Source organism: Oncorhynchus mykiss, chromosome 26 (assembly GCF_013265735.2).
Source record: "Oncorhynchus mykiss isolate Arlee chromosome 26, USDA_OmykA_1.1, whole genome shotgun sequence".
Classification (NCBI taxonomy): domain Eukaryota; kingdom Metazoa; phylum Chordata; class Actinopteri; order Salmoniformes; family Salmonidae; genus Oncorhynchus; species Oncorhynchus mykiss.
The window spans coordinates 45,947,372-45,973,388 of NC_048590.1; the positions used below are offsets into that span (position 1 = coordinate 45,947,372).

Below are 26,017 nucleotides of genomic sequence, written 5' to 3' on the forward strand. Positions count from 1 at the left end.
GACATGTGTCTGCAGGCTTTTAGCCTGTCTTTCTGAAGGGGGAAACTGGGGGCATATTACGGGTTATGGACCAATAATACATCAACTCCGCGCCACTGCCAGTGAAGATTGTAAACTTATCAACATGTGCACATAAAGAAGAAGAAAAACCCGTTTTAGGATCACTTTATAAAACGACTCATGTAAAAGGGAAAGGGATCATTTTCAGGTTGCTATATATACATTGCCCTTCACAAACAATTCTAAAATGTTATTTTATAGCCTCTTCTCCGAACGCCAAGGCATGACAGAGGTGATACCTTCACTAAGCCCTGAACTTGTAGAATAATAAGTAGGTTAATGTGTTGATAAAGGAAAATATTTAAAAAATGGAAATATTTCCACATCGACGGGACATGATTTTCCAACACATAATCATGTTGTTTAATGCATGACCCTCCGATGCTTCCTCCGCCCTCAATTCAACATGCTTCAACTCCTAGATCACCAACAATACTTCAGCTCTATGCGGACTTGTTTTTGTTTACTTGTAGGTCTTTGTGCGGTGTACTGCAAGTCAGCTTTTAGCAAGTACTGTCTTATAATAATAATCTGATCCATGAAAGCTGCGACCCCATAGTCTATACAGGCCTATGGGATTCCATTTCCCATAAATGACTTAATGTGTCCATTAGTAAATGGTGCACTAGTAAATATAAAAGTCCACATTCTAAATTGCCCTACTTCTATTTTGCACATATGTTCCCATTTTAACCTATCAAATAATTTTCTGAAACTTTATATTAAAATTCCAACCAATATAACATCTAATCAAGTTGCAAATAGATTTAAAATGTTTAAAAATCTAGCCTTTCTTTCAGTCAAAGTTAAAGACAATAAAGATGGTGGGTTGATCGAATTGTGGCGGGTGCATGTGCTCCGTATAGAACTTCCCCCATTCCATGCCTCCGAAGGTGACGTCGGACCGTCGCTCTAGCCAATCACTGCCAAGTTGAGGCTGATGCTAAGGGAAAGTTGGTGGTAAGCGAGGCAGTCTTTTTTCACTCTCATTGACATTTCAACTCCGCGGCGGATCCGAACGTGATCTGGACCCATAACTTTATCTTGATTTGTTCCAGTGACAATTTGGAGGGTGAAGGAGCGAGTGCTGGTATCAGCAGGATATCGGTCAGAGGTCTGCGCCCTCTACAACCTACATCAGGTGAGTTTCACCGCATCAGGTGATTTCTACATCTCACATTTCAATCGGATTCCTTATCACCCTACTGCATGTTTTGAGTGCTTTGCACATCGGAGTTCTTTCTTCGCTTTGGATTGTCAAAATATATAAAAGGATTTCGTTGGCTATGCTGTGTATTCTATCTATACTGTGCGCACCCGAGATGGTAACATCAGTGGTCTGCTTTTTTGTTGTTGCCAAAGCTTACAAACTTTAGAATGCATCTGATGTTTATGAAGGTGTTTGATGGATCCGTGTGGCTATACAGAAGGCTGAGTTTAACGTGGATAATCTCAGTGTTACTGGAGGTAGTGTAAACACAGTTGTGCATGGTCTTTTGATGGGTCATGCGACTGTGCTTTTGCTAGTATCGTAGCGCAGGAGTTGATGACTCGGGTAGCGTGTAATTAGCGATCTTCACTGAGGTAGAAAGTAAGACGCGCTTACACAAGTCTTGTTATAAGCTTTAACGCGCACGGAGCTGGACATCGATATTGACATTTTATATTACTTACACTGCGATTGACGCTTTGTAATTCCAACAGTTTAGTAGGAGTGATATAAACCATCCAAATGATAATTGTGCATATTTCTTAAATGACCAAATAGCCTAACAAACCTACACACATTTTAGCCTGATTATTAGACTACGTTATATAATTATCACGAGTCTACGTTATAGTCTACGTTATAGTCTACGTTATATGCTTACTTTTAGCTCAAGTAAGTTATTTGAAAGTTACCCAATTTAAATAGAAACTTTTGAAGAATAATTAAGGCAAATAAAACGATAATGTAGCTTTAAAATTGTTCACCGTTGTTTGAAAATGAGATAGCCTAAGCTTTAGATCGTTAACTGAAATAGGGTTTTCAAAATATCAGACATGTTCTCGTCTTCAACCGAAGTTATAGGCTTGCTCTTGTGCATTTTATAACATGCAATTACTTTGTGTTCCACGGTCCATTTCGTTCGAGCTGGTCGTTAATAAGTGGAGTACCGAGCCCTGCGTACCAAGGTCAACCTGCTCGTGTTAGTTGTTATTGGTGACCGCGTTTCTCCAGCTGCCAGGCCGCGGAGGAGCGCTGTGACACCATCACCTCCGAGTAGACCGTCTTCTGCCAGGAGAGGGCTTCACAGTCCATCCACACTCCAGCCTTCTAGCGTCCTCGCGCCACATTCCCTGCCAGACGTCAACCAATGAGCTAAATTAGACAACTGAGATTACGAAATCACCTTGTAGGACTTTTCACTTAAATGCCTCACTCAGTGAAAGTTTGTTATCAAAATTGAAGTGATGAGTTCAAGTCTATAGCTAACTTTACGCAGAGAAAGCAATTGTAATGTTGAGTACAAAGCATCTTAGGCCTACGGCTGGTATTTTCACTAACACAATAATTCCCAAGTCGCTAAAAGAAGTTAGCATATTATATTAATAGAGCAAAATCAATTTTGAATCAAAGTATATTGGTCCAATACGCAGATGTTATCGCGGGTCCAGCGAAATGCTTATAAAATGCTTTTTACGCACACATATATAGGCATACTGTATGTCGTGTTGACATCATTTCCCTTGCAGCCCAGAGCCTATAATGTCCAATTCAGTTCCCTCAGCTTGTAAGATAATTGTTTTGGGATGAGAACAAACCATTATTCAACAACAAACTTTAGGTTGATCCTAAAATGTATTGTACGTATTTGTTTGCAGAATTCAGCTGGTTAGTGTGACGTGCGAAGAGGTAGAGTTATGCCCTGACAGTAAAAGACAGCTGCATTCCCGACGGCACGAGCTCCACGGCACAATATGTCACAAAAAGTACATTTCTGAATATCTTTGAGCCATGCAGAAACCCGAATTAGCCTGGAGTTAATAAAATTGTTGTTGGTTTAAAACAGAATGGTGTGTAGGCCAAATACATTTGTTAACTTGCAAAATATATTTTATAATGAATTATACGTTTTAAAATCTTATTTGGTGGAGTGTCTTCGAAGACATTTCGTTTTGTCGTATTTTCTATGAAATAAAACATACAACGATGTTAAATAATCTTAAAACAAAAATATTAAAAATAATTATTATAACAACACCACATTATTATAGATAGGCTAAGTATGTTATAACAATATATAGCTTAGTCTAAATAATGTTATCTCCAATAATATTAATTCAGTGCAAATGTTAATGCCAATGTAGGCTATATTTGAATGTCATTAGGCAGTAACTATAAAATAATTAATATATTAATTAATATCCCTATTATTATATTTTTCTAATCAAATGTATTTTAACCACCAAGGATAGTTATTAACTTTCGAAAAAATATGAAACAATTGGCAAATGCATTAATTTTCCATTTATTCTACGCTCGTGCAATTTTGTCTGCTTGGCCCAGACTTTGTACTGTAATAGGCCTACAGAAGGAAGGGTCAGTGTCCTGCAAAATCACAGAGAATGTGAAGTCGCTGAATGATGACAGCTCCCTCCCTCTCGTGGAAGACTCGTCCGCCTGCCTGCTCTACAATTAGATAATTATTTAGATGATAAAGCTCTCTCTGTCGGTCCCAATGGCTCAACGGTCCCCATGTCCCTCAAATCTGGAATCTGGATAAATCAATGGAGGCCAGCGCGCCCCTCTCGGCTTTGTTGATGTTTTCTAATAGACCTCCTTCTCTCGCTCGCTCTCTCTCGCATGACGTCAGCCGTGTTCACCCCTCCTCCCTCCTATGATTTTTTTTCTCCAAAGTTTTTAGAGGGGCCTCAAAGACCACTTTGCCTCAGGGGAAAATAGCGACAAGATTAGGATTTCTTTTCAGGTTCTTTGGCATTGCTGCTAATCCGAATTGGGCTAATTGCTAGTCTGTATACAGTTACTCGTTTTACTAAATTTTCACACTTACCCCGAAGAAGCTTCCCCTTAAACAGATAAATATATATATTTGCACTTCAACGAGCATGATCGTTCAAAAGGAATTATTATTTATTGCTATATTTGATCCGGAACTTTAAGTGAGTCAAGAAAAACTTAACGTTTCGTGAGTAGAAGAATGGAAACAACGCATATAGCACTCGGAGCGGATTTACTTTCCCAAATAAATCAATAATCTATTGGACGTATAGGCTATTGTCTGCAGAGAAAACAACTCGACACACTCATCAGGGATTCTGTCTTTCACTAAAGCGGGTTAGTAGTGAATTTTCGTCAGCTGCAGACTGCTTACAAGGGGATGGCTATTAAATTAGAATTACAATGTGGTGTGGTTACATATAAATGTCACTACTAGCAGTGTCCTTCGTAGAGGCCTATATTTTGCCTGTAAATTAGCATAAATTTGATGTTATTCACTTTTTAATGTTAGATTAGCCTAAGCATATTTAAATTCATATACCAACATAATTCATAGTCGGTTAAAACATTATTCGTTATGATTCGTTGAAAAACAAACATTAGGCTACACTTTCAACAACACGAATCACGATTGTGTGTGCAGGATTTTGCAAAGGTGCATTCATTAAATCAAAATAAATATTGTAATTAAATAGGCTTGACAATGTTGTCATGCATTTAGGTTATAAGTGTTTGCACTGGCACAATGTGTGCGCCTGCTGTAAGTACAACATTTCCATTATATTCTGAAAGTATCAGGTGCAAAGTTTGGCGAATGTGGTGAATGTGGAGAATCTGACCAATATAGTTTATTTGTTTTGCATTGTGCACAGTTCCCACACCGTAAGTTCTTGCAACGACGATTTATATAAACATGTGTGCTGGCATGTCATGCACGTGGCTGTAGTATAAAACTGTTCTGTTCACCTTTCTGGCTGCACAATCACTTTTAGGTTTATCATAAACTGCCAATTCCTCTATTATCAGAATAAAGTTTCCCTGAACAAGATACTCATTAGACCATCAGGACTAATCTCCATGTACAAACACACAAACACAAACACACGACCCCAAAACAAAGTAAAACACTAGAAACAAAAAAAATAATGTAGTCGAATAGGCCACCAGCTTCAGTGACTAAACACAGTGGAGGAGAAATGGGACAAAATGGTGGGTTAGTTTACAGCTTGTTTGGGAAGAAAGTTCTGGCCGAAGTGTTGTTCTTGTTCCTCACCGCAGGACTCTGGGTGACAGTTTGTGCTGGTCCTCGCGGCTCATTATCTCGCGCGCCCACTGAGGGCCCCATTCAGCCCCCCCCCCCCCCCCCCCCCCCTCCCCCTCTTCAGGCAGCGTCGTTTGTCTCCTCATTGAACCCGTAGTTAGGAATGTGATGGTTGTCAGGGAGCCCTCTTTCACCTCCGAGGTAGTTTATTGATGAGCTCTGACTTTTTCACGTCAAAGGAAGTCAAGTGTAGGCCTCCCTCCATTACTTCATTTCATGCTCTGCACTCTCCAAATAAGAGCCCCATCCCATCCCCCTCTCCTCCTCCGTCTCTCCATCTCCCCCTTTTTTGTACCCCAATTTTGCTTTGGGTTGGCTCCACACATCCAAACAGCTCGCATCCCCTCCTCCACCGGCCCTGGTCCTTTGGAATAAGCGACGGGGACTCCCAGCACTGAGACTGGTGCTTCGCAAGCTACGAGTGTAAGCTTCAATACGGGCTCGGAGGGGGTTGCTTTCGGATGCGCTGAGGTGTGTCGTAATGGCCGATAATTAAACCGGCGCAGTTAGGGAGCGTGTGGTCATTGCTGACCAATCATTTGCTTCACTTTATTTATGCCGTCAGGAGTGACGTCGCCTTACCTTGCAAATGCGTCCATAACAATCAGCAGAGCTTGCCTAAAAGCAGGGGCCCTTTACGCATGGCGGGGAACCGTGTGTGTGTCTGTGTGTTTACAATGTCCATGACAGGCAGAGCAGTCAGTGAAGGTGATACCAAACAGTCAACAAAGGCACGTGGGGAAAGTTTGCGTTTGTTTTCAGCGAGTAGGCGACATTAGTGGTAATTTACAAGTGTACTTAATACACAAAGTAAACCGTTTCCCCTTTAAAAGCCACAGCTGTCAATGGGGAGCCCTCCTCAGCTCGTTTGTCATTAGTAGTGGCCCTGCTCACCAAGGGCCAACTCACTATGCACTCCAGGGAGACACTTCACAACCATTGCAAACAGCCATGCAGAGCTGTTGACAGAAACTCAGAAACTATTTGTTTTCATGCAGACTCAAAGTAAATATGAAGTTTGTTCCAAAATTGCATTGGAACAATTAATACCTAAAATAATAGAGGCTGCACGAGAGCAATACGCCTAAAACAGAAGAAAACATTTATCTGTAGGCAAATTTCCCACAGAAATAGCATAGCCTGCGATCGACAACGCAAGAACGATTTGAAATCAGCTCCGTGGAAAGAATGATCCATTCATGGAGCTGACTGCTTCAAAATGCGTCCACATCCTCCGTTTTCCCAGCGTCGTGCCCTCGGGTTTAGCTGTAAAACATGCCTGAGATTCCCACCATCACGGAACCAACTCGGCCTCTGCTGAGACCCACCAGGCCTTTGCTTTCTATCCAATGGGGATCTCCGAGGCAATCCAGTTTCTTTGCATAGTAGGGCAGGCAATATTCAGATAGCGAGGGAAAGAGAGAGAGCGAGAGAAAGAGAGAGAAAGAGGGGTATTTGCATGTCTGCTGATTAGTGGGTTGGGGAGACTTCTCTCTCGCTCGGCCCCATTTCCCGCTTTGGTGGAGGGGGAAGTGTTTCGGTAGGGTACGATGATGACAGAGGTCGAGGCAACGCACAGAGCACAGCAGACCAGAAACACATACAGTAATACACTTGTACCATCACCAATCAGCATAGGTGTGTTCTCTCTTAGCCTCCAACCCCCTCTTCTTCTCCCATTCTTTCCCTCCCTCCCCTTCTCCCTCTCTCCTTCTCTGCCCCACTCTCTCATTCGCTATCTCGCTCACTCACACGAGCGCACATTCTCGCTCACTCCGCGGTCCTGACATCTGAGTTCACTGTCAATCTCTGTCTCTTTCGCAGGGATATCCCTTCCGTCTCCGCTGAAGATCACTGGAAAACTATTGTTTCCTCTTACTGAAAAACCACCCCAATAAGACTGCCCTGCATTTGTTCTCTTGCTGTGGCACGGAAAACTATTTGACAAGGACTTTTGACAGCGGCGCAGGATGCCTCAAAAAGGTGAGAGTGGATATCTTCCCAGTAAAAAATTGTCTGTGCATTTCAACCCAGTCTGCAACCCTGCAAACATATATAACTTAAAATAGGTTAGATTAAATGCAAAACAATCAATCATTGAAAACGAATATATTATTATTATTGCGCAATATGCATCTCCCAGGCTGCAGACTAGTATCGCTACTAGGTTGGAGTTTGTGTAGCAAGTGTAACCCCTACTAGGCTGCTTATATTGCACTCCTACTCTGGAGTTGTAGAGTGCGATTTGAAGCGGCATTCGGGCTGGCTTTCCTGTTTATTTTATGTGCTCTTTAATGATCGGTTGTGTTGGTGTTTACGGATAGCTTAATGCTTATTTATGACAGCAAAGAGTAGAAAGTCACGTTAGGCCGAGACAGTGATCATCGTGGAGAATGGGGAGCAATGACCCGTTGAGGAATGGTGTCAGTTTGATTCATAGACAGCCGAGTCACCCAAGCGCCTTCTCTGAAATGCTCCAAGTACACAGTGGGCCTATTTATTTTTCCTCTTGTTTGCGTACCAAAGAAAATATACCTCACATTGAACTTTTCTTTTAAGCAAGTGAAGTATTGTGCAGAAATAGTTACAATTATCACTACAGGTATTTAAGCGCGCCTGCGAGTTACTAAAATACTTCAAAACGTTTTAGAATTAGAATAGAATAAAACAAAGAATTCATACTAAAATGCTAAATACATAGCCTATTATAATATTGTCATATTTATGTTTTTATCAACATAGAAAGTATATATGCACAACTCAAACATTTTTAAGATAGCGTCACGTTCACTGATTCTAAATAAATACAGCTGTGAAACGAAAGTAGCTGAAAGTTAGGCCTATATTTCATTAATAGCCTGATCAAAAATGTTATGGTTTAATTTGTGTCGTTAAATTAACATAGACCTACTTCCCCTTACAAAAACGGGCTAATAACCTAGTATTACATTAAAGATAACACTAAGATGCTTAGTGCATGTAAATGCCTAGTGCTCACAACTTCCTACCGAGCTATTGTTTGAGATCGTAATGTATTTCTGCATGTGAATGTTGTGATCCAGCAGCCTGAATAAGCATGTTTAATTAAGACGATTGTTGTTGATTGTTGTTACGGATTAGGTACTACTAAAGGAAAATAAATTCAGATTAGACCCTTGTTAACCTCAGCAACAACCACAGAGTTTTCGACACTAAGTAAATGATTAACTAGGCCGATGGTGTCTATACAGACATGCGGGACACTGCTGGGACGCTGCTGAATCGCAGTTCTCTAAATATTTAGCAAAAATATTGTTTTCAAGGCAGAGAGGAATTGAGGATTATTTTACCATTCGCCACTTCCGGGGTTGTTGTGTGTATTGTTGAGAGATTTATTTTGCATTGGTGGGTTTGTACTTTTACGCAATTAAAATATTGTAATGAATGTGGAGGAATCTAAATGAATGAGTTGAGTGAAAAATAAAATGCATTGTTTTCAAGAGTTGTGTTTAACCACTTTTGGTGTTTTCAGACAGCCTACTTCTACGAACAGGACTAACGTGAAAAAATATTGGATAAATTTCCTTAACAAAATTATTTCTCCGTTTGCAACACAACAATTGTTACTGTTAACAGTGTTCTGATAAATTGCAAAATGGCATTGGAAACACGTTGTTTTTGCAATAGGCTACTTTCTCCAGAAAGTAGGTACTTGTAAGTCTCTCTTCTCAAGCCAATTCATGTTTCCAAATCCTAGGTTCGGGTGCAGTACACACATGCCCACAACAGGGTTGTTTTTGCGTAAAGAGACTAAATTAAACTTCAGACAATTCCTTCACCGGCCCCCTTTTTAACCGTCCATTTGAATAGGTTCTTTATTGCGTTTGTCTTTTCTGATTGAGCTCCCCACTGAGCTGTTGTATCTTTTTACAACCGTCACCAGCTACACCATTACCTCCAGATATTTAGAACAAGAAATTACTTTTCCGTTTCCCAAAACGTAACAAACAAATCCCACATTGGGCTACGGGGACCCGAGGTCGCGGTCATCCGCTGTGCCAGTGAGAAGGTGTTGTGTGTATGGTCCCGGAGGGGGCGGATGCCTTCGGTTCTTTGTATTCTGGAGTTGTTGGTACGTTTAGTGGGAAGATGTGTTGCTAGTTGTGGAGGCCGAGTTGTGCGGCCCCGGGTTTGGGTATGGTGGTAGAAAGGGGTGTATTGTTGGGACTCCGGCAGGCTTTGTATGCCGGCCTCTACCCCCTCCTGGTTGGTACTTTTGCAGAGCATTGAGGCGAGGTAGACAGCGTGTGTCACTGTACACATTGGGCGATAGGGTCTAGATTTTTATATAACTAGAAACACCCTCTGTGGCCGTTGCTTTATGTTTAGGCCTGTTTATAAGCCATCAAGTAGAACAAAAAAAACATGTCAAGGAATCAGAAACAGGTGATCAATAAACCATGCACGTGCCAACGAAGAGCGATGGTTTTGCCAACGAATAGCAACCATCGCAACTCGACGTAATTGATTTATTTTACCGTCTTCAATTAGGCCTATTAAAGTGCCAGTTTCTTCGAACTTCAGGCTGCCCAAAATAAATAAATACAGAAATACAGAAATACAAATGCTCTCATATGAATAACACGCCAAATCGACAGTAGCCTATTTATTAATTAAACTTCTAATTCAATAATCATTTTTATTAGGCCTAGGGCTGTACTATTAGTACTAGGGCTGTACTATTAGTACTAGGGCTGTACTAATATACTGTTTTGCTTTGTCCTAGGGAGACATTAAGATTGGCTAAATTGTTTTAAGCCGAGAGTCAACTCTTTTTCCAGGCAAGTTTAATGCTAAAATATATATGCAATGGGGATGTGCCAATTCACATGGATTATGGCTATGTGGAATTTATAATTACAGAGCAACATTAAGAATGGTTTGCACCAAAGTATCCGCCCTAATTGCCTTGGAATTCGAAGTAACTAAAAGGGAAAAAATACGAAATATATATATTTTTTAAAAGAGAGAACATTTGTGAATTGTAATTCTTAACTTTGAATAGCCATTACATTGCAATTATGCTGATACTAACATTGTTATCATTGTTATTTCCTTATGACGCATAGAATACCACAGCCAAGCCACGTGGGAGTCTGGCGTAGCCTCGATGATGCAGAACAGTAAGTGGATTTGCATATTTTTGTTTTTACACTTTGATACTAACCGCAAGTGGAGATATGAACGCATGCAGCCACAACTACCCTTCTGTCTTTATGGTCCCCTTAACATAACTTACCCTTAACATACTCCTTAGCATATTAGCTTTATTTTATTTATTTTTTTCCACAGTTTATGATTTGTTTTTAGTTTCAATATTTAAAATTGTGTGTCGCTCTTGATATTGTTAATTTAGCCGTGTCCTTGTGTTTACATGTAATGCATGTTATATGGCCCCTTCCAGACCGCAGAGTTACTGAACATTGACAGTTAAGAGTCTAATTATATATCCTCCATTCATCTCCACAGATTGTTTTAGTTTTCTGCTATGTGCGAGAGAGAAAGAGAGAGAGAGGGAGAGAGGGGGAGAGGGGAGAGAGCGAGAGAGTAGAGGGGGTTGGGTTGAAGGGGGAGATTTTTCTTTCCGCTTGAGTTGGTATTAAATAATTGCACAGCCGTCTGCATTAGCTTTAGAGCTGACTGCCATGCTGCGTACACTATTAGCTGGGGCGGAGAATGGGAAGGGAAAGAAGGACATTGCGTGAAAAAAGGACGAATATTGATTGTCTAATGTAGACTAGTCTCCTCATGAACAGAGCCGGAGTTAGAATGGAGATTCCTTCATTACAATAACAGCAGAGTAGAACTGTACATATTGGCCTAAACTCACGGCAAAAAACAACAACATGATAAAACATGATATTGTCTTGCATGGGCGCCATAAAGGAAAATTGACTGTGTGTTGGCCTATATTGCTTTCTAGTCTGTAGTGTGTTATTACTTGTCTGGATTGTTTATCATAATGGTCCATATGAGTTGCTGACTGGCGAAATGAACTAAACCATAAAGGATGAAAAGTAACGTTATTTTCTCTCTTGTCTTGCTGCTGGACTAGAGGTCTATGACATCTGTGATGAAGGTGTGTGGAATGATTTCCTCTGCTATTCTCCTCACCTTGATGACGTGCCTGTGCTGTAACACCTGCCTATATAGTCACATTTTAACCTGTCTGAATTCAATGTACCTATAGCTAGATCACGTGTAGAGCATATTGTTTGTTACCTTGTTGTAGGCCTAGGTTATATTTGCAATGCAAGTAGGGAATGTGATATTGTTCCCTATAAGGGAAATGACAACATACAGAACAAAAGGCTTGAATGTAGGTCAGATTAAGTAGGACAATTGATACAGGAATATTTAATTGAAGACTATTTATTTTGTATCATAGTTTTTTAAACGTCTAAATACATAGTCTATTGAATATAATTTTGAACAACATGGGAAGCCCATTATGCGTCATAGAGGCCATCTTGGCATTACCCAGTGCTCTATGCGCTGACAAATGGCTTAATCACAGATGATGTTTGCTTGCCAGTTCTCCTTTATTGAGATGATGTTTTAAACGAGGCGTCGTTAAAGCTATGTACAGCCCCCTCTGCTCCTGCTTTGCCCCAAATTGATGTTAATGGGATGCTCCCCTGGCTTGTCTTGTGATTTCTGGTGCGAATGGCCGAGGAGATATCATTGGGCCCGGCTCTATGTGTTGTTTAAAGGTCGCCGCGGCCTCGGTGGCTTTTGTGCTAACAACTCCTGGGTGTATATGGAGGGGAGCGTCCAAATTGACACCATATGTTTTCCTATTAGTCGACTAGTAACAGAATACAAGGCGCATAATCAGCGCCAGCGGGCGAGATTGACGCTGCTCGCCGTGGGGAATTGGGCACATGATTAAGACTTAACCTTTGGAGAGCTGAAATGGCATGTGATATCCTTATCTGACGGCTTTATCGATCCTGTGGATGTATATGATGGTCATAAATGTGTTGAGGTGACGGTGCAACCATGTGAACCCACAGCGAACCGCTGTTTGGCGCGGGTAGGCCAATTTGAGAGTAAGACGTCTATTAATTCCACTTAATCCTGGAATTACCAAAGAGCCAGAGGGATGATAATGGATTTGCTATTAATCGGGTCCACGTTGGATAAGGATCATTGCACATAGTAGCCTAAGAGCAGTGTTTAATTATGTTAAACAGATTTATTTTCACTCAAAACATGGCTTTTAATTGGCACAAAACGTGCGTAATGCGTATTGTTCCCATTTATAGCGCACATACAACGTATTCCCAAGCAGATCGCCCACTGATTGCACACAACAGGATTGTAGTGGCTGGGATGATTTGTTGCCAAATACAAACAAGAGAAAAAAACCGAGATGTCAGATTTAATATGTTGAGAATCCAAGCGCGCCCTCGTTGTTGTGCCCGCGCGTCGCCCCTGGTCACCTTAAAACGAAGCTTCCCTCGAAGGGTAAACGAGTAGCGTCCAATTTTGTCTGAGTGATATCCAAATCCAGACAGAAAGGGTCGTTTTATCGTGCTACTATTTGTCGTGACGATGCGTTTTTCAAAAGCAGAGCTGTGTCATAAAGTGACATGCCTGCCACAAGTGCTCCAACTGATCTTTTCAATTAGCCTTCCCATGCATGATCCGAGGCGACTTCCGCCTATTTCCAGAAATTAAGCTCAAACTTGACGTGCAGCTAGCTTTATTTTAAAGACAAATGTCAGCCAGCCTCATCACATTCCCCCCTCTTCTATATCTGGAGCTTATTTATTGCTAAGGAGCCTCTGCTCCCGGAGTCAATGTAGCAGGCGGCAGCGCAAGAGAAGGCAGCGGAGATCTGGAGCACAGTAAGGCACTCCGGGGAGGCATCTGTCCCACTTGGCTTCAGGTTTGCTGGCTCTTTCCATGCTTTAATCAACCTCCTTATCGACTACAACCCGCCTCTTAATTAAGTGTTTTAAAAATACTTATATTTCGATAACATTTATTGAGGTTTGTTATATTTGAGGCTACCTAAATGGTTGGTGTTTTGGTGTGCTTGTGTTGAAGGTACATTGGTGTGTTTGTGTTGAGGGTACATTGGTATGCTTGTGCGTAACAACACATTGGAATAGCGGTGAGGAGGATTGGGGGATTTAATTTCGAAGTTTGGGGATTTGAAGACGCTGAATTTGGGGTTGGCTCGCTCACTTGGCGAAATAATGCTGGACAACTCGCGTATGACTGAATTCACCTTTGGATAGCCGATTTCACCTTTAAATTGCTGATTTCACCTTTCAATAGCTGTTTTAATCTCAGTTGGATGGGGATGTTTTGGTCCAGATCATTGGATGCTGTTGACACTTGCCGTGCATGTGTTGATTCAAGGCTATTGCATTACAGTGACTATTGTCTAGAGTGCTGATAACAATATAACAATATATAACTATTAGATATTCATTTTGGTGATAATTGTACTATTAGACTATCTGCATTTAATGTTTCATTCTAAGTGTAGCGTTTTGTTCAAGATTAATGCCTCCCCTCAACGTTATTGTTTCACCTTTGCTCTGAAAGCTAACCATCTGAAAGGAAAAGCATTACCTGACTCACTGCTATTTTGTTATATAACATATTGTTGTGATCATAACCTTGTTGTTACATTGCAACCGTAGCCTATAATTGGGCTCCCCTTTGTCTCTGTTCAGGTCACAGCGGTGTGAACCAGCTGGGCGGTGTGTTTGTTAACGGTAGACCGCTACCGGACACCACCAGGCAGAAAATCGTCGAACTTGCTCATAGTGGCGCGCGGCCGTGCGACATCTCCAGGATTCTGCAGGTGACCAGGGCATTCTTTCTGTCTGGTGCAGGAAACCCTAGCTTTCAGTGTTTTTTATTTAATTTTTTGAAGCTACCACAAAATAAAACATAACAATGGGATTTAGTTTTCCTTACTGTAGCCTTTTTATTCATTTAAAAACGTTTTTCGATAATTGTTGGCTGTAAGAAGGCCAAACAAACGCCTAATTGCTTCTCATTATAATCTATATCCTATTCAGATAACATTAAGGGTAACATATCGTAAGTAGGCCACCACTTTCCCCCCTAAGAATAGTTGCATTTTAGAAAGTGCACACTGTTATCCTATACCATTTAAGGCATATTTTTTTGTTTATAGACCCATGATGACTCAAAAGTCCAAGTGCTGGAAAATGAAAACGTAAGCTTATCATTGTTTGACGTAATCTTCAAAATTTCGCAACTAGTCTTAAATAATGTATGTGAATTGTGTCTATTGTTTTCTATCCAGGTGTCCAACGGGTGCGTGAGTAAGATCCTTGGCAGATACTATGAGACTGGCTCCATAAGACCGAGAGCGATCGGAGGCAGCAAGCCGAGGGTAGCCACTCCAGAGGTGGTGGGGAAGATAGCGCAGTACAAGAGGGAGTGCCCGTCTATTTTCGCCTGGGAGATCCGCGACAGACTGTTGTCGGAGGGGGTCTGCACCAACGACAATATACCCAGTGTAAGTGCAGTGAGTGTAAGTTATGAGCATGATTTTTTTTACCACCTGAAATGATTTCTCAGAGACGGAAAGCATGCATGATTATCAGCCAACCATTTAGTCATGAGATCATGACTGCGTTACATGTGAAAGACATGCATTACGTATTTCCAACAAATGGTTAGCATGAGTTAAACTTGTAGAGACATCCATACATTTCATTATTTATATTTGATTCGTAATTAGCTAATTTTGCACCACATAGGACCTACATGTAAAATACAATTGTATTATAACAGGCATATTTTCAATGTTTGGCTAGTTATTAAAATGTATTTTCTCAAATATTATTTGGAAATGCTCTGTTTACATCTTTACTTCCAGCTCACTTGTCAGGATGTGACGTATGTGTGCGCGTGCGTGCATGTGTAAATGTGTGCACCATATACATTAATAAGGTTTGCACGCTCACAGTGCTCGCATGCCTACACACTATTCCGGCGGTGGCGCGCATTTTTCAATCATGGCAGGCGCTAATCAAACCGTTCCGTTTTGTTTGTCTTTCAGGTGTCATCGATAAACAGAGTCCTCCGCAACCTGGCTAGCGAGAAGCAACAGATGGGCGCAGATGGCATGTATGACAAGCTGAGAATGCTCAACGGTCAGACAGGAACTTGGGGGACACGGCCCGGCTGGTACCCCGGAACTTCAGTGCCAGGGCAGCCCAACCAAGGTGAACCTCAGTCACTAATAATTTGACAATGAAGAAACCTATAGATATAATTACATTTGCGCTATTCGTGAAATCATATCATTATCTCACCATTATCCGAATGTAGGCCAATAGATTAATCCATTATTTGTCAATGCATTCCGTTTGACTTTTGGAAGAAGGAGTATTAGGGTTTTTATAAACCAAATTGTTGAAATGACCTAAGGGTCCATGTAAACATTAATATCACACGCGTTTTTATTGTCATAAGAACAATGGATGTAATGCTATATTGTAAATGTTAGGCCTATACCCTGGCCCACAGAATATCTTCGCTTCTTTCATACATGACTAAACGGTCACTTTACGCATGGGTTCTGGCTAGACGAGTATGACGTAACTGATTAGTGAGTAGTGTAACTTTGTAGGTAAACCTTAAGCTAAGTCACAATTACAAATATGTTACGTAATAAACATCTTAAATTATTATTATTTGTATTTAACATTTATTTAACTAGACAACTCAGTGAAGAACAAATTCTTATTTACAGTGATGGCCTACACCGGCCAAACCCGTACGGCGCTGTGCCAATTGTGTGCTGCCCTATGGGACTCCCAATCACGTCCGGTTGTGATACATCCTGGATTCGAACCAGGCTGTCTGTAGTGACGCCTCTCACACTGAGATGCAGTACCTTAGACCGCTGCGCCATTCGGGGGCCCAAGCCATAGTTTTCAGTGGGTTTTGGGCATTTGCTTATAACAATCAATAATTTAGTATGATTGGATGTCGTTTATGATTGGTCAGCATATCAAGCAGGTATTGTCAACATGTTTTGATGCCTTTGGTGGACAAAATTCCCAATGAATCATTGAGTAGTCGATTAGTGAACGGCCAATTAATCAGCAGTCTCAATGCCCACACTGTCTCCGGTGGGGATATGCGTGACAGAGGCCTGGCCTTTCAGCGGAGGTGTCCGTCCAACAACCCGCATTTCCCTCCTCTCCTGGCAGGGAAAAAAAGCCTGAGGATCCGTGTGCGGGATATCAGTACAAAGGAATGTTTTCCTTCACACGCAAGGATTGGTTATGGGAACGGGCCTGCTATGTGTAATTGCTCATTAGAGAGAGCTTCGTCTCTCGTTATGGTGACATGCAGGAGTGTCTAGTTGAGGGAGACTGATGGAGAAATGTTCCACAGGAGACCACTGGACACGGGATGACAGGCGGAGCGGTTAGCCATGAAAACATGAACGTTACAAAGATAAATGTTTATGTTGTAGTTATTTTTTTGTGCTCTAATAGACTATTGTGAAATACAGAGCCTAAAATAAAATAAAGTCATTGCACCTGCTCAGGGCTGGATATGAGAAACAGTGTTATAATTCGATAAGCATCAAGATATGTTTCTGCACAGAATTTAATTTGCTTTGAACATAAAGGCCTTTTGATTTAGTCTTATGTGGACCTAAACATGATTTTTTCATGTTTATTTTATTTGTATTTTTTAAAATAATGTACAATAAACTATTGGCTTACTTCCAGAACTAGACATAGTTATTCACTATGTTTACACTCTGTTTGATTTAATGTCATTATTGATACTAATAATAGTAGGCTATTAATAATAACAATATCAATATATCATTAATATATATATACTTAATAACATTAATATATAATAACAATATTATTAATAATAATAAATATAGGCCTAATAATAATAATACATTTTTATAAGTATTTTAATGCAATATTTTTAGGCCCTTAATGCAATATTGCTTTTCAGTTTCTTCGATTGAAAATGAAATGACAGAGGCATTTACATCAAATTTAATTGGTAATTGTTTCCAGGAGTTCATTTCAGGAGGCCCATAAGGTCTAAACCATACGGAAAGGGTAGGTCTCTGAGGAGAACGAAATATGGTTCCTGTCAAACAACAGCTACGCAACAGTGGCTAAAATAATGGTTACAAGGAGTGTGACAGGGCTTGAAAGGAGACCACTCTATCTAGAGAGGCGGAATAAAACTCTGTGGCAATTAATTGTTTTTTCTCTTTCTCTCATTTCGTTCTGATATGATACTAAATCCCGTCTGTAGAATTTAGACCACTCACTTTCTCTTTCAGTTTAATCGGTTTCTTAGGTATTTTTGATCCAGTCTCTGTTGGCTAAAAGGTGCCGTTATCTATTTCGGCTGTTTCTCCGTGCCACTGCCCGAGACACAGTGATACCAAAGAATGAGTTTATTTCCCAGCGCTTTTTTAAAAGAAAACAAGTCCCAAACCTAGCGTCAGTGGGTCTGGCGGAGGGATAAATAGGCCGCACATTCACTCCTTTTTGTGGATTATCCTTCGAGAAGAAAGACAAAGCGCTGAGTGGACGGAAACAGGCTGTATGAAGAAAAAAGTGAATTTATTTCAAAACGATTAAGATATTTTAAAAAGAGACATTTTAATAGTCATAATCCTATTAACACATTAATGTTAACCGAAAACAAATTCAGGCAATTATCATTATGTGCTATAATTTAGCACATGCTAGATGTCTGTGGTAGTATGTCTAATTCATGGGCTATTTAGTCTAGGCTACCACAATGTTATCGTCCTAAACCTAAAATATGACAGGTGCCTTATGGTGAATTTGCTTACATAACATGCAATGTCATGGTCATTTTGTGCGTATTTAAACTGTTGTTATGCAAATAATATTACAACAAATGTTTTATGGAATCTCCCAGGGGGAAACTAGCCTGGGTACCGGTCTGTTTTGGTAACATTCCGCTCCTTGTAGTCGGTGTCGTATGCTAAAGATGTTTAGCGTGGCTGGAATGGAAAGAGTGGAATGATAGCTACAAAGACTGGTACCCAGGCTAGTGGAAACATTCGATCCTATACATTTGTTTAAATAGGCCTATGGATATGTTAGAGAAGAGTAGCCTGTCGTGACTCCAGTGTAAGTACTGTGTCATGTCCGAGACTACCCAAGCTGGTAAACTCAGAACATTTGCTGTATGCAGGTGCACCTCACGAAACGACTGGTCAAACAGCTTCACACACATAAAAACCGACATTCTCAAAAAGCAGCCCTTAATTGCTTCATTTCATATTATCTTCTCGAAGGGATAATGATGTGCAAAACCAAGACAGGCATTAGTCAATATGCCTACCACGGACAACCAGGAGCCGTGAAGAGATAGGCCCTATTCAGCTTGTACAGGCGGTTGCATGCTCTCTCCTCACTCATTTGTTTCCAATTTAAGATATCAATTTTGACTGGCGTTTAGCTGGCCGGGGGACGTGATTAATGATGCTAGTGGATAAGGGTTAACACACTGAACTCAAAGCTCTGTTGACCGGGATCCTCGTGCGCACAATAGTTCCCCAAAGCACAGAGAGAATCCTTTTGTCACCTCGTCCGATTGAGCTGCTCCATTTTCCTCTGGTGATATTCTGCCCACGAAGAGTTCGCTGTAGCCAGCCCTCGCTGTGTGCACAGAGTTTAATGGTTTCCCTTACCCCGAACGGCATTGTTTCATTGTGAAAAGCACCTCCTTCTATTCAAGTATTGGTGGTCACCTCAATGGCTATACGAAAGCCCATATGGGGACGGCCATTGAGGCATCGCAACGTTCCTAAAAGGGGGAGAGAGTTTGGGCCTGAAAGGAGTTCGCCACATCTAGTCACATTTCTCTTAACCCTTTGAGCACATGTGCCATTGTTGAGAGGTGATAAAGGATCTAAGTTCACGCAGCATTGCTGAGCAATGGTCTTTTTCCCACAATATTTTACAAATAACTAGTCGGTCTTTTATGGCTATTGATGTCTCTGAAAACAAGCAGAGATCAATATGTTAGCTAGATCATTCATTCGTCATCATTCAATGTCCATCCTCAGTCGGTGTTATGCCAACTAGGCCTACAATGACAGCTTTTCGTTATTCTTCTAACAGGTTGCTTTTAACGGGAACATACATAAGTATAATAGAACTATATAAATTAATTCCCTATGGGCTATTGCGAGGATGACATGTTATTTTTCGCAGTTTACTTTCAGAACTATAAAATTAAATAAACAATATATTAACGCATGCTTTTTGGAGATGTAGTAGGCAGGCCAATTCATATTTGTTTATTGATTTATTTACAGATGGCTGCCAGCCACAGGACGGTGCAGGAGAGAACACCAACTCCATCAGTTCGAATGGGGAGGATTCTGACGAAACGCAGATGCGACTCCAACTAAAGAGAAAACTACAGAGAAACCGCACGTCGTTCACCCAAGAGCAGATTGAAGCACTGGAAAAAGGTGCATTTGAATTTACAAGAAATTCATATTTTAATGTAACGTCTAATTGAACGAATAGCAACATTCACCCCAGTAGCTTACACATAATTCAATTACAACAATATGTTTCATAGCCCATACTAAAGATACGTTTTCATATCTTATTCCAGAATTTGAAAGGACTCATTATCCTGACGTTTTCGCGAGGGAAAGACTGGCAGCGAAAATAGATCTGCCTGAAGCAAGAATACAGGTGAGCGGACACCTTTTGAAATATGCATTGCACTGCATTCCATTAACATTTTGCTGCTTGGTTCTGAAAAAGACACAAGAATCCATGAAGAGCCTACATACGCGACTAATGTATGATTGACGTACTGTGCAGGTGTGGTTCTCAAACAGAAGAGCGAAGTGGAGGCGGGAGGAGAAGCTCCGGAACCAGCGTCGTCAGGCCAGCAACTCCTCCAGTCACATCCCCATCAGCAGCAGCTTCAGCACCAGCGTCTACCAGCCCATGCCTCAGCCCACCACACCAGGTAAGCACGACACTCATATAACATTCCATCCATCCACAGTAGGACACTTGTCAACATTAGGAATATTTCAGTAGGTCCACCACTCATTTCAATGCCAGACAACTTAATTAAAGACTAAAATAGGTATAAGGGATATTTTTCTTTGATATAAAGTTGAGTTGAATAATAACTCATCATCTGCTTCAAATGACAGTTGATGAAATAATTTTTGCTGATTTAGGCTACTTTCAATGGTTCATTGGTTAATCATGCATGTAAGCAATGAAAAACAAAATCCCCTGAGCTACCTGTCAAGGAGGGCGTGGCTTTACTCACACTATGCTCCCTATCTGCCATCACTGAATGTCTGAACTAAAACAGATTTGAACCAAACATTTCTCCCCTTCTTCCTCAGTGTCCTTCACATCTGGGTCTATGTTGGGCAGACCTGACACGGCCCTCACCAACACGTACAGCGCCCTGCCTCCCATGCCCAGCTTCACCATGGCCAACAACCTGCCTATGCAAGTAAGTCCACAGCCAGGTACTAACTAACCCTGACCCTGTTCTGTCTTCGTTAACTGTGTCAACAAATGTCTAGGTTGTGTTCTCGTCTCAAATGTGCAAATAGTACAGTTAAAATTGTATTTCAAAAGCCAAATACCATTATCGCCAAGCTAGTTGTAGTCAACCTTCGTAGGTACAATGATTATGTTCTCTTCTAATCCTAAAAACAGGTTGAGGAGAAATCAAACTGTAGTCATAAACATTTCTAAATGCCTAAAGGAATATAATAGCCTGCATCCCTAGCTGGGCATTGCTGTAAGGACTGACTGACTGCTGAGCTGAAGAGGGTATATAGTTGGCTAAGCTAATATATAAACGTTATTCTCTCCCTATCTATAGCCCAGCCAGACCTATTCCTGCATGCTGCCTACCAGTCCGTCTGTGAATGGGCGGAGCTACGACACATATACGCCCCCTCATATGCAGGCACATATGAACAGCCAATCAATGACCACTTCTGGTACCACCTCAACAGGTAGGCAGAAAGTCCATTGTTTCCGAAACACGTTTGGCCATTAGAGAAAATGAACAAATCACGTTTAGTCTCTTAGCTAACTAACCATCTGCCACCTAACCTTTAAATAGGGGAGGCTGCATAGCCATACACACATTCTCTTTCTTAATTCATGCTCTACATTTCCCCATAATCCGCCATTTTCTTTTTTCTCTTTGATCAGACTACAGACACATACTGTACCTCTACGTTACGCACCATCTCCTGACATTCTAATCTTAGTGCATGAACGCACCCCATTCCATTCCAGCTCAACGTCATAATGTCATTTAAACCACTCTAGACGGAGGTTTTAGTTCCAACCCATTACGTTGCTGTGGAGGGCCATATATACTGGTCATTGTCATGAAGGGTTAATGGACCATTGACACATTTCCTCTAAGCTAAATCGCTAATTCATTTGATTCATTTTCTGTTGTACTCTCTGCGAGGCCTAAATCAATCTAGCTAACTTATTACTGATGTCCTGAAGTGTTAAACAATGTGATTCATAAAGCTATTGTTCTGTGTTCTAAACTTCTTATCGCTGAATACTCAAAGGCTTAGTCCTCTGTGCTTAAAGGCCCGGTGCAGTCAAACATGTGATTTACTGTGTTTTATATATATATTTACACACTATGTTGGTATAATACTGTGAAATTGGGAAAATTATGACAATGTCCTTTTCGTGTAAAAACTGTTTGATTAGACCGCCTGAAATTCCAACCTGTTTTTGTGGGATGGAGTTTTGTCCTGCCTGGTGACATCACCAGGCAGTAAATGAGTTAATAGACCAATAAGAAAGACAGTTCCTAACCTCTTTCCCAGACAGTCCTAGAAACATTCTTGCTTGAGAAATTGCTATTTTTGTTTCTTTTTGAACACTGTAATTGAAAACAACCACCGTAAATGACTTCACTGTTACACAGAAAAGTATTTGATATTGAGATAAAAATGACTGAATTATACCTTTAAGCTTTCTAATGACCTATCCTCTATGGCTGTGGGCTCTGTGCTAAAGCATTCATCAACTCGGATGCATGCTATGTGCTACGGCACTTACCTCTCAATGTCCTATTTTGCGTAATGGTTAGTCTCTCAACATGATGGTAATTTCTCAGGCTAAAGAAATGTTGAACTCAAGCTCTCCTTACCAAACACAGTACAGTACAGAGACACTGGGCCGTTTGGACTGATATGTGTCTCTCTTCCCTCTCTCCTCAGGACTCATCTCTCCTGGAGTGTCTGTCCCTGTCCAAGTCCCAGGCGGCGAGCCTGACATGTCTCAGTACTGGTCAAGACTACAATAGAGAGAAGAGCTACTTCTCCCTGTAACTGTTCACCCACCGCCCTCCGCTGGGAGCTCACACACACATGGAGAGAAGTGGAGGAGAGAGAGAGACTCTGGGAGTGCCCTAGGACTACAGGGTGTGGTTGTTTCCACTGGGACCGTGTGTTGTTCTGTAGTCTTGGCACATATGAGGAAGACAAAACGTGGACCTCTGTAAAGTGCCCGGTGTTTAACATTTTCATGGAACAAAAACTTCATTTTTTTTTCTCACTTTTCAAGTAATTGTTTCTTTTTTTCTGTCTGTCTCTTGTGTTTGTATATGGCCGTGTGTATGTTATGATGAAAAACCCAGATCAAGTACTGATAGATGGACTGCTAGAAAACCATGTTGGTCTTGTGTTTGTTTTTGAGGTAAAGGAGAACCCAAGAGATTTCTGCCATGACTATTTTTTTATCTGCTTACATCGAGACTTTCTACCAGACTTTGCACGGTCTGTGGACTCATGCGAAACTGTTGCATATCACCCGAGAGGAGAGCTGTGGGGAATAGACTCAGTGTGTTTATTAAACCTATTTATTGGTCATACTCCTTCAAAATGGACGTCAGCAGAGGAGGACCTCCAGTCAATCCACCCACCTCAGCCTTGGGTCTTTGACTCCTGCAATATCACACAAACTGTATAGGCCTGGATATTTCACTGTGGTCACAGACGACCACATTATCACAGGAATTGTACAGACAACCACCATTAACAGTTTGCAAGGACAGTGGGACATTCAAGACTTGTTCATGGACTTCTGCTGTGGTGGATGGATTGATTCTAGGTTCAAGACTTGTTCATGGACTTCTGCTGTGGTGGATGGATTGATTCTAGGTTCAAGACTTGTTCATGGACCTCTGCTGTGGTGGATGGATTGATTAACGGTCCAAGTGAAGAGCTATAGATGCAGAGGAGCTTTGGAGTAAAACAGTTGAATCGCTAAATGGTAGACTGTGTCTTCGATATAATCCAATTTGTTCATGTCAAATTGTAAGTATGTCTTCCCTAGAAATCAAAAGATTTCTACAATAAAAGTACATTTACATTTTTATCCCCCCAAGAATATTCTATAAATGTTTTCTACACATTTTCATGCATCATAAAAATACATTTCTTTAGGTCAGGTACAATTAGTCTCTTAGGTATAGTTGTATTATAGTGTCCTATTGTCAAATCATTTTGTGCAACTAGAAAGATTTAATTCCTATAATTATGATTAAACATGCTTGACAAAGTTTGAAACATAAGTGTTTGGCAGTTGTTTACAAGTACATATCAGATTTAATCATTGTTGATTGTAAAACAGACCAAAGCCTTTGTATTTCATCTATTACACAATGTTTTTTTGTTGTTGAAGATATTAGTCTTGTGTTGCATCATTTTGTAAACATTTGATGTTCTATTACAGTGACCTAGAGTATGTTAGACTGCGGACTAATCGAGCAGTCCTTATTTATAATTGAAGACCATGGGTGACTGTGGACTAATCGAGCAGTCCTTATTTATAATTGAAGACCATGGGTGACTGTGGACTAATCGAGCAGTCCTTATTTATAATTGAAGACCATGGGTGACTGCGGACTAATCGAGCAGTCCTTATTTATAATTGAAGACCATGGGTGACTGTGGACTAATCGAGCAGTCCTTATTTATAATTGAAGACCATGGGTGACTGTGGACTAATCGAGCAGTCCTTATTTATAATTGAAGACCATGGGTGACTGTGGACTAATCGAGCAGTCCTTATTTATAATTGAAGACCATGGGTGACTGCGGACTAATCGAGCAGTCCTTATTTATAATTGAAGACCATGGGTGACTGTGGACTAATCGAGCAGTCCTTATTTATAATTGAAGACCATGGGTGACTGTGGACTAATCGAGCAGTCCTTATTTATAATTGAAGACCATGGGTGACTGTGGACTAATCGAGCAGTCCTTATTTATAATTGAAGACCATGGGTGACTGTGGACTAATCGAGCAGTCCTTATTTATAATTGAAGACCATGGGTGACTGTGGACTAATCGAGCAGTCCTTATTTATAATTGAAGACCATGGGTGACTGTGGACTAATCGAGCAGTCCTTATTTATAATTGAAGACCATGGGTGACTGTGGACTAATCGAGCAGTCCTTATTTATAATTGAAGACCATGGGTGACTGTGGACTAATCGAGCAGTCCTTATTTATAATTGAAGACCATGGGTGACTGTGGACTAATCGAGCAGTCCTTATTTATAATTGAAGACGTGTGGTGTTTTCTAGCGTCGTCTGTCATGCTTTTTTGAGTTCTGCGTTGTTTTTCAAATATGTGTACATAGAAAGTGGACACGTATACAGGGTCTACGTCTGAGAAATGCTTTTGAGATGAAACGTCTAAACTGTCTCTTAAATATTTAAATTTAATTTTATTTAAAATGGAGCTTTCTAAATGTATTTTGTGAAAACTATAAAAAAAAACAATTTTGTACAGTAAATATAGTGAAAGCTTTTTTCGTGTTATTAGTTCTTTAGCCAACATCAAAACGATGCACCAGGTGAGAATAGCTACACAACATATTACCACAGCCCATTTTGAATGGTACAAAGCGTATTTGTTGTACCACTCAACTACAAATGAGTTGATAGAGAATTTCCATACAAACAAACCAAAGTGGGGCCAGTTCCAACCTGATATGTCTTCCAAACAGCCCAGCCCTATCCTATGTGATGCATGGCCCTCACCGGCTACACACAGACCACACAGTTTAACAACACGCTACAATGGAAAAGGTCACTCAATTCAACACCACAGTTTTGATAGAGTTGCAACAATGGTAGGGAAAAGGAGGGATACAGAGAGGAGGAGAGGGAGAGAGGGAGGAAAACTAGGAATACTCAGAGTGAGGCAGAGGAGAGATTGTTATGGCAGAATGAGTTATTTTGCTTCACTTGCTGCCACAGCAGGGGGTTGTGTGTGTCTGTGTGTTGAGAGGGAATAGCTGGAGGGGGAGGGGGACCTGGAGAGAGCTAGGTCAGGTATCACCTGGGAGTTATTGTTGGGTTGTGTTTGCTCTAACACTAACAGGACATGCAGGTGCTCTATTTGTCGCAGGAAATTAAACTTGTGTATTCAAGTTTTAAAAGGCTTTTCAAGTTTGTAATTTCCACTGTAAAAAGTCAGACTTCATTTTCCCTTATTTAAAATGTATCAACCC

At 40.9% G+C, this 26,017-nt stretch overlaps 1 protein-coding gene across 16 annotated transcripts; it reads left to right on the plus strand.

The window, feature by feature from the left end:
* The first annotated feature begins 1,034 nt into the window (after positions 1 to 1,034).
* On the plus strand, positions 1,035 to 25,117 carry LOC110526729 (paired box protein Pax-6). Of its 16 annotated transcripts, XM_036963756.1 has the most exons (15): positions 1,036 to 1,201; positions 7,209 to 7,367; positions 10,150 to 10,204; positions 10,493 to 10,546; positions 11,479 to 11,502; positions 14,117 to 14,247; positions 14,587 to 14,628; positions 14,719 to 14,949; positions 15,481 to 15,646; positions 19,774 to 19,932; positions 20,082 to 20,164; positions 20,297 to 20,447; positions 20,842 to 20,954; positions 21,333 to 21,468; positions 22,711 to 25,117. In XM_036963756.1, exons 4-15 carry the CDS (start codon positions 10,534 to 10,536, stop codon positions 22,794 to 22,796), a joined length of 1,335 nt encoding a protein of 444 aa, XP_036819651.1. In that variant the 5' UTR covers positions 1,036 to 1,201; positions 7,209 to 7,367; positions 10,150 to 10,204; positions 10,493 to 10,533; the 3' UTR covers positions 22,797 to 25,117. The 16 variants fall into 16 exon arrangements, with proteins under 16 accessions (XP_036819659.1, XP_036819651.1, XP_036819655.1 ...); XM_036963760.1 differs by lacking the exon at positions 11,479 to 11,502; XM_036963748.1 differs by lacking the exon at positions 10,150 to 10,204.
* Positions 25,118 to 26,017: the final 900 nt, after the last annotated feature.

Excerpts from the sequence above, each read along its gene's own strand:
- LOC110526729 (XM_036963748.1), top strand. Across the intron at positions 10,547-11,478 it reads AGCCTCGATGATGCAGAACA|AGGTCTATGACATCTGTGAT; the intron begins GTAAGTGGATTT and ends CTGCTGGACTAG. Across the intron at positions 14,950-15,480 it reads CCAGTGTAAGTGCAGTGAGT|GTGTCATCGATAAACAGAGT; the intron begins GTAAGTTATGAG and ends TTTGTCTTTCAG.